The 9,284-nt window shown below is 46.0% G+C and overlaps 1 protein-coding gene and 1 pseudogene across 7 annotated transcripts in view; one reads left to right on the forward strand and one right to left on the reverse strand.

Annotated features, from left to right (window-relative positions):
* Window positions 1-212: 212 nt before the first annotated feature.
* LOC110286175 lies at window positions 213-466 on the reverse strand (annotated as a pseudogene).
* A 2,600-nt stretch (window positions 467-3,066) lies between these two features.
* Map7d2 (MAP7 domain containing 2) overlaps window positions 3,067-9,284 on the forward strand; it is an 80,611-nt gene continuing 74,393 nt past the window's right edge. For 5 of the 7 annotated variants that reach the window (XM_021153553.2, XM_029473684.1, XM_021153551.2 and 2 more), the window contains exon 1: window positions 3,067-3,368. In XM_021153553.2, the coding sequence (XP_021009212.2) occupies window positions 3,203-3,368 (166 nt within the window). In that variant the 5' untranslated portion in view covers window positions 3,067-3,202. The remainder of the gene's footprint in view (window positions 3,369-9,284) is intronic. The other 2 variants (XM_029473683.1, XM_029473682.1) reach the window with 1 other exon arrangement.

Raw genomic sequence — 9,284 nt, forward strand, 5'->3', positions numbered from 1 at the left:
ATCTAAGGCTAGTTGACTTTCTTTCTTTCTTTCTTTCTTTCTTTCTTTCTTTCTTTCTTTCTTTCTTTCTTTCTTTCTTTCTTTCTTTCTTTCTTGTGTCTGTATGTCCAAGCCTTCTTGTTCACCTGTGATTGAGTTTACTGTAGAGAAAAGTAGCAGAAATTGATTGGATAAAGAAAAGAGTTGGACACAGAACTAATGCTCCCCATGCGTCAGCAGCCCAGCCACGGGTCTGCACGGTTCTTTTGCATCGAGAAGTTAATCTTTCGAGCCATTTCCATGTTGTAGATCCTCCGGTATGTTTCATAGCTCTCCCGCTGGCTGTGGCAGCAAGGCTTCTCTTAGTACAGTCGTTGCTTTATGACTTCAGTACACCCTGGGTTCTGTCCAGGGTCCTGTAGGCACCTTCCATATTCCCCTCCTTAACCATCACAGTCCTGGCAATGAACTTCAGATGTTTAGCCATGGCTTTGTATTTAAATCTTCATTCTTCAGGGCCTGCGGCCACCAAATTCGGACTCCCATCTAAGGCTTTCTCTTTCCCTTTCTTTCCATTCATCTTGGACAACTCTGGCTTGTGTCAAGTTAACATAAAATTGTACAGCACAAGCTTCACCTCTTTTAAATTTTTACACGAGTATGTCTGTCTATGTAGCCATGTTCACATATAAGTTGGTGTGTATTTGTGAGGGAATATGTGGAGGCCAGAAGTTTACATCAGGCATCCTCCTGGATGGCTCCCTATATTCTGAAACAGGGTTGAGCTAGTTTAGTTAGTCAGCTTGCCCTGTGGATTCCCTGTCCCTGCTTCCAGAGCACTGTGTTTACAGATGGGCTATCACACCTACCAGGCATTTGCATGTATACTGGTGATAAAATCTCTGGTTCTCATGGTCTGTGCGTTCTCCACTGAGGCTTTTCCAGGTCCCCCGGTTTCTTTCTCAATCAAGTGTTTCTTTCTCTACCAGACTGGGAAAAAAATCTCAAGGCTTCCAACAGAAAAATATGTAGCCTGAGCTACTTGTGGAAGGGTGAGCACATTGTAGGCTATGCCTTTCTAAACCCTGGAAGTTTAGGCAGACCATGCAATGATAGATTGTTTTGTCTTCCCTTTTCTCTCTTCTGTCTCTGTCTCTCTCTTTCTTTCTCTCCTCTCCTTCACACCGTCCTCTTTCCCTTCTCTCTTTCTTTGCTATTTAGCCCAGGCTGGCCCACATTTTCTACTAGCTCAGGCTAGCCTCAAACTTAATCTCTTGCCTCAGGCTCCCAAGTGTTGGGATTATAGCTGTGAGCCAATGTTAAAAATTAATGATGTTTTTCAAAATGATTGTTTTTCTTAATTTTGAAACAGGGGTGTGGGGTTCTCACTAGGTATCCCTGACTGGCCTGGAATTCACTATGTAGAACAGGCTGGCCTTGAACTCACAGAAATTCACCTTCCTTTGCCTCTTTACTGATGGGATTTAATCATAATCCACCATGCCTGTCCACCATGGTTGTTTTTATTGTTTTCTCTCTTAGGAATCAACCCTGGGGCCTATACACATCACACGTGCAGGTAAGCAGTCTACTACTGAGTTATACCTCTGGCCCCTTCAGTATGTTTTTGAAACCATAATAAATGTTCATGGCTAGAGAAAAGGAAATAATATCTGATAATCTTCTTTGACCCCTACTCCAGAGGCAAGAGCCAAACTTGGTGGCTCACAACTATAAATCCAGAATTTCAAAGCCAAAGTGAAGAGGATTCCAAATCAGCCTAGGAAATACTGTGCAATCTAGAACAACCCTACAATGACCCAGTGTCAAAAACAAAACAAAACAAAAACTAACAAAAGAATTGATAAATGGGATCAAAGGAAACAGAAAGCTCTCTAGAGCAAAGGAAACAATTCTCAGAGAAAGCCCACAAGAAGAGGAAAAAAATCTTCGCCAGATAATCATCTGGCAGGCTGTATAAAGGGAGAAGTCGGGCTTCACATGCACGGGAGAGCTTGGTAAAGTGTGTGTGTGGCCAGTACAATTTGTGCTTGATGAGACCCCAGGGAGACGGGAGGCGGGAGATCCGCAAACAAAATTACTTAGCTATTACATATCACTCCAGTCAGAGCAAATATCAAGAAAAGAAAGATGAAATGGTGAGGACATGGGGACCAATGAAGGTTGCCAGTGGTAACTCATGCCTGCAATCCCAAGACTTGAGAGACTGAGACAGGATGGTTGCCATGAGTTAGAGGCCAGACCAGGCCTGGGATATACTATAAGGCCCTGTCTCAAAATCACTCCCCACTAGCTCTGCAGTGGTGTCACATGCCTTTAATCCCATCACTCAGAAGCCACAGCCAGGAGGATCTCTGAGTTCGAGGCCAGCCTGGTCTACAGAGTGAGTTCCAGGACCTCCAGGGCTACACAGAGAAACCCTGTCTTGAAAAACAAAACAAAACAAAACAAACACTAGAAAAATTGTCACTACCGCCCTCTCGAAGTACATAACAGACATATGAAAACGGATGACGAAATGCATTATTTTATAGGATGAATCTTTGGCAAATATATAAAGAAAGAAAGAAATGAACTGAAACCTCATTGAGGTAGAATGGATCCTATGGCCCTATGGCATCTGCACATGCATATGGCACTGGCCCATGTAGTGACAACCAGAAAACCTAGCCATGAACGGGCACTCGGAGCTGCAGGGCTGTTTTTGTGCAGAGAGACAGTGTGAACACGTGCGCGCGCGCGCGCGTCAGATGTGTGCAAGGTGTGTGAGAAACTTTAAGTGGATGTGTGCACGGGTGTGTGGAAAAGCGTGTTTAAACCGAGTGTGCAAAGAAGCCTTTTGTAAACTCTTAAGAAGAAACGCGCCAGGTGTGGTGTGTGCGGACACTGGGGATGCTGAGCCGTGAGGACTTGTGGAGCGGACACTGCGCGCGCACGTTCGGCGCCCCGCGTGCGCCTTTCACAGCAGCCCGAGGGGCTGCGAGCCGGGAGCGCGGAGCCCGTGCGGTCCCTTGGCGCGCGCACGCCTGCGCCGGCTGAGCAGTGACGCACCGGCGAGTGCGGGAGGGTCCGGTGCGGCGAGCCCGGCCAGAGAGAGGCCGGCGCGCAAGGTGGGAGGCCGCGTGCGCATGCGGACCCGCGCGGGGCCGGTGCGACACAGCGGGCGGGCCAGACAGTGCGCCTGTGCAGCCCGCGCATCCCGATGGAGCGCAGCGGTGGGAACGGCGGCGGCGGCGGCGGCGGCGGCGGAGGAGGAGGAGGAGCGGGAGCCCCCTCGGAAGGGGCTGCCAAGGGCTTGTCGCTGCTGCCGGCCAAGTCCGCGGAAGCGGCCTCCGGGAGAGCCTCCCAGTCCACCCCGCGGTCCGCAGGTAAGGGCCGGGGAGCGCCTGGGCAGGCCGCGCTGAGGACCCCCGAGGGGTGGGGGGGGGGGCGGGGCGGCCAACGGCTGTCGCCCTTTCCGGGGCCTAGGTCAACCTGCCATGGGGGATCTCAGGCTGCGTCTCTCTTTCGGCAGGTGGCGGGTCCCCTCGGGCTTGGCGTGGGTGCGTGGGCGAGTTTGTGGGGGGTGGCTGGAGAGCGGAGGAGCGGGTATCCTTGGCCACGGCTGTCCCCGAGGTATGGCTCGGCACCGGAGGAGGGGGTTCGGGGATGGCGACCCTGTGGGTGCGGGGGCCCGCTGAGGTGTTTGGACTACAGGGATTGCGGCTGGCTCGCTGCCTCGCTGGCTCCCACCCTCCATCCTAAGGCGCGCAGACGGGGAAGCCACAGCCAGCCACCAAGGTGGCCCAGCTTTGCGGTTTACTTGGCCTCTCGGGGTTGGGAAAATACTGTCGCATCGCCCGCGGGGGCAGCGACGGTTCGTAAAGGGAGCAGGGCCGCGCGCGATTGCTGAGACGACGACCCCTCCCCCCCTGAAGTCGCTGAGGTAGTTGTTTCCCTACTGGGGCGTCTGGCCCCTGCCGCTGCCCTTTCTGGTACGTGACGGCGTGGCGATTGAGTTCTAGCCCACGGGACTGCAGCTGAGAGCTGTCGCCAAGGGGTGTGGGGATGTGGGTCCCCGTTCCTTCTGCCCAAGGCGACGGAACATGGTGAGGACGCTGGGAAGAACGTGTTAAGCGCCTGCGTCTTCTGGTTCTGGGGCTAACCTTCTGTGTACTTGCAGGTGGTGCGGAGGTATACGCAGTGAGGAAAAGGATTTCATTCCGATTTTCCTGGCGACATTTTAAAAAATGTTAATAATGAGAACTAATTCTATTTTTCATCTTTCATTGCAGTTTAACATTTGAACGAAAAGAAAAAAAAAACCCCTCACACAATTTGTAGGATTTGGGAATTATCGCATCGTGGAGTATTTCCTATACGGTGGAGGGGGAAGGAGGAAGGACATCAAATGAACGGGCGTGTGGGTTGTTTATGTGTTTCTTCGTTTTGAGACAGGATCTGACTCTTTACCTTACGTTGATCTGGATTCCAGTGAACCTTCAAGTCATCATGACCAGCTTGAAGATGCTGCCTTAGTCACTTGAACAGTTCTTTTTGTTGGGATAGAGGGGACTATCTTACTGGCCTGTCTGTTGCATCATTCATACAAGGGAAAGGAAGGCTAAATTGATTTCTAGTTTGTGTTCTCGTGTGTTATTAAATGCGCAACTTAGTAAGACATTACAGGATAGTAAGTCTATACTTACATTTTCATTCCTTTTGCTTGAGAAAGGCCATATCTGATAAGAACTCAGAACCCACACATCGGAGTCTGCTCTCTGTGGTAAAGGGTATTCCGTGCAGTAAAACATTAGATGTTGTTTGAGTTTACATTTTGTTGGGTGGGGATTTGAAATAATAGATTATTTTGATGTTTCTTGTGGTAGAGAAAGGGCTGTATTGTTGGATGTCCAGTTTATCTGGGATTTTAATTAACTTGAAGGAATTTAGGGGGGCAGTTCTTTTTCCTATTGCTCAGTTGCAGTGTAGACACTAGTTTTATTTGGAATTCCTAAAATAATTCTAGGTTTTAAATATATAGCCTGTTATAACCATTTAGAGGTCATTCTTAATAGTTATGTGAAAGAAAACAGAATTTTTAAAACTTTATTTCAACAGGGGTGGGATGGAGACAGGTTTATGTGATGCTATATAACCCATATTGGGCATGAATTCATGTTCCGTTTCCCATCACCAGCATTTCTGACTAAAGTTTGGTTTTTCTTATGTGTGTGTACTTGTGAGTTGCAGTTTTCTGTGGCTGTGTGGGGGTGTGCTTGTAGAGTTCACAGGTTCAATTTAGGTCTCATTCCTCAGGCACTTTCCATTTGGTTTTTTTGAAGCTAAGTCTCTGACTGGCTTAGAACTCAGGGTTTTGGTCACGCTGGCTTGTTAAGAAGCCCCAAGGACCCACCTTTTCCAGGCTCCCCAGTGCTAGCTTACAAGTACATTCTACCATATTGAACTTTTTCATGGGGTCTGTGATCGAGCTTAGTACTTGAATGGCAAGGACTTTACTCACTAAGCTTTCTTCCCAGTCCCATGTTTAATGTTTTAAAGATTTATTTGTTCATGTATTTTATGTATATGAGTGCTCTGTCTTCTCGCACCCCAGAAGAGGGCATCAGATCCCATTACAGATGGTTGTGAGCCACCATGTGGTTGCTGTGAATTGAACTCTTGAAGAGCAGTCAGTGCTCTTAACTGCTCAGCTCTTTTTGGTCTTTGAGACAGGGTTTGTCTGTGTAGCCCCGGCTGTCCTGAAACTTACTCTGTAGACCAGGCTAGCCTTGAACTCAGATCTTCCTGCCTCTGCATGCGCCCCTACCACTTAGTGCTCAGAACTCTACCTAAAATTTGGGGCAACTCTCTTTTCTCTCTATTATCTCAGACCAGAGAGGCTGAGACTGGTTTCCCTTTATGAACTCAGGTCTGGAAAGACTCATGAAGGAATGTAGGCTGAGTCCTTTTAGGTAATTACTTTTTTTACCCCTTTCCAAGATAGGTCTCAGCTAGACATTTGTGGTAGCTGGCTGGAAGGGTATCCCCTTACATCCGAAGATGGGAAGTTCTCTATATTACTACAATTTTCTCTTTATTTGGTATGACCTTTGTGGGTAGGCAGAAATAAGCACTTGGCATTCTTTTTTTTTTTAATTATATATATATTTATTTTTAAGGCATTTTTATTAGATATTTTATTCATTTACATTTCAAATGCTATCCCCAAAGTCCCCTATATCCTCCCCCTGCCCTGCTCTCCAACCCACCCACTCCTGCTTCCTGGCCCTGGCATTCCCCTGTACTGGGGCATATGATCTTCGCAAGACCAAGGGACTCTCCTCCCAATGATGGCCGACTAGGCCATCCTCTGCTCCAAATGCAGGTAGAGACACAGCTCTGGGGGTACTGGTTAGTTCATATTGTTGTTCCACCTATAGGGTTGCAGACCCCTTCAGCTCCTTGGGTACTTTCTCTAGCCTCTATTGGATGGAACACTGGGCCCCCAATAGAGGCCCAGTGTTCCATCCAATAGCTGACTGTGAGCATCCACTTCTGTATTTGCCAGGCACTGGCATAGCCTCACAAGAGACAGCTATATCAGGGGCCTGTCAGCAAAATCTTGCTGGCATATGCAATAGCACCTGGCATTCTTTTTGACAAATTTTCACAAACAGCATCTATGACAGACCCTTATTTGAGCTACACCTTTTCCAGTTAATTAATTTCCTGCTACATTATTTTGAGTTTGTGTGTTCTTTAGTGTTTCTATACTGAAATACTATGACCAAAAGCCAGTTGGGGGTGGAGTGGAGTGGAGTGAAAGGCTTTATTTATACTTATACTTCCATATTATAGCCCATTACTGAAGGAAGTCAGCACAGAAACTCAAGCAGGGCTGCAGCCTGGAGGCAGGAGCTGATGCAGGGGCCATGGAGTGCTGCTGCTTTCTGGTTTGCTCTTCATGACTTGCTTAGCCTGCTTTCTTATGGAACCCAGGAGCTCAGCTTAGGAATGGTACCTCCCACAATGGGCTGAACCCTTTCATATCAATCACCAATTAAGTAAATACCATCGAGACCAATATTGTGGAGGCATTTTCTCAATTGAGGTTCCATCCTTCCAGATAACTCTAGCTTGTGTCAAGTTGACATAAAACTAGCTGGAAAACTGATGCCTTGCCAATTTGACACACAAAACACATTAATGTTAAGCCATAATCTTTCCTTTCTCATTCATCCCCAAGATTACACCTTAATATCAATAATAAAATACAAGCATTCAAAACTTTAGAAGTCCCACAGTCTTTAAAAATTCAAACACTTAAAAATTCAGCCTCTTTCAAATAACCAGTCTCTTTCAAAATCCAAAGTCTTAAAATTTAGTCTTTCAACTGTGAGAGTGTGTAAAATAAAGTAAATTCTATAGGTTGTCACTTGAGGGGGGAAGAACCAGGGCACACACAATCTGAACAAAGCAAACTCGAACCAGTATAAATAACTTAATGAGCAATGTCTGGAGAGTCATTCATGGTCTTTTGGACTCTTCCAAAGGGCTTGGGTCACTTCTCTGGCTCTATCCTCTGCAGGACACTGACGTCTAGGCTCCCACTGGCTCCACTGTCACACCCCTCTGTCTGTGAAATGAGTTCCTTGGTCAGAAGCAATATTGTGTGGAATACCATGATGGTGGATAAGGCTTTATGTAATATATCCTTGAGGTTAAACTGTAAAAGTATACTGCTGGCCTTGTTAACTGAAAGCAAATCCTTTCTGGTGGTCCTTATTGATAAGTACTTAGAAAAATGCATTTGCTAGATCAGTAGCTGCATATTATGTACCAAGGGATGCGTTAATCTGCTCAAGTAAGCCTTTTGTACATCAGCTGCAATTGGAGTCACTAATGATTGAGTTTTCAATAGTCAGCTGTCATTCTCCACAATCCATCTGTCTTCTGAACTGGCCAGATAGGGAGTTAAAGGGAGAAGTGGTGGGAACCACCAAGTCTGTGTCTTTCAAGTCCTTGGTGGTGGTACTCATTTTCTGCAATTCTTCCAGGAATGTGATACAATTTTTTATTCACTATTTTCCTTGGCAGAAGCAACTCTAAAGGGTTCCATTTAACCTTTTCAACCATAATTGTTCTCACACCACAGATCAGGGACACAGTGTCAGAATTCTGCCAACTTCTAAGTATACCACATATGCCGGGACTGCAAAATAACCACAGGATGAGTTCAGGGACCCACTGGACGTACTGTGAGTTGGACTTTAGCCCTAACCCCTCACCTCAATAAGCCCCTATTTTAACTGGAGGGTACCATAATATTTCTTGGGATCTTCCAGAATCAGCATTAATTCAGAGCCATTTCCCAATAGACCCCAGAAATTCTGACTGTTACCTTTCCTCCAGTGTATAGTTACCCTTGTAAAAGGCCATAAGTACCTCTGAGAAAGGACTGGGGAAAGGCTAACAGTAAAACTTTCAGTGTTTTATCAAGCTCCTCCTCAGGGGAACCTGGCCATCCCTTCAAACCTTCCCCATCAGTCACTAATGTAAAAAATGCCCTGCAGTCTGATCTTATGGAGGCATTTCCTCAATTGAGGTCCCCTCCTTTCAGATAACTCTAGCTTGTGTCAAGTTGACATAAAACTAGCCAGCATAGTTTAATATTCATTCCTGTCACTTAGCCTCCATGCCCTTATTTGCACAAACTGCGTACAGTGTAGCTTTTAACCTAGTTAAGCACCTATGACTGAATTCCTTAATCCAGTTTTGATTACAGGTTTGCTTACTGATGTCGGTTTCGTGGCCCTTTTGTTTTATATTGTTTACCACTTCTAGTTTAACTTATTTTTACATTTTTATAGATTGTGTATTTGCTTTTATTTTTTAAGACAAGGACTCACTTTGTAGACCAAGCTTTTCTCTGAACTAAACTTACCTTGAACTCATGTTGAGCCTCCTGCTTCAGCCTGAAATTACAGATGTGCTTTGCCATGTCTGGAAGTCAACCTCTCCATTTTGGGGGCAATACTAGGGATTGAACTTCCAGAGCCTCTCACATATTAGGTCAATTCTAAAAAGCCTTTAATTTCTTTCTTTATTTCTTCCTTAACCAAGTTATCATTGAGTATCGTGTTGTTCAGCTTTCATGTGTGTGTGTGCTGTCTCCTGTTTTTGTTGGTGTTTAAGATCAGCCTTACAAAAGACACTGTCAATAAGACAAAAAGGCCACCAACAGATTGGGAAAGGATTTTTACTAATCCTAAATCTGATAGGGGACTAATATCCAATATATA

This window comes from Mus caroli, chromosome X (genome assembly GCF_900094665.2).
Source record: "Mus caroli chromosome X, CAROLI_EIJ_v1.1, whole genome shotgun sequence".
Classification (NCBI taxonomy): Eukaryota; Metazoa; Chordata; class Mammalia; order Rodentia; family Muridae; genus Mus; species Mus caroli.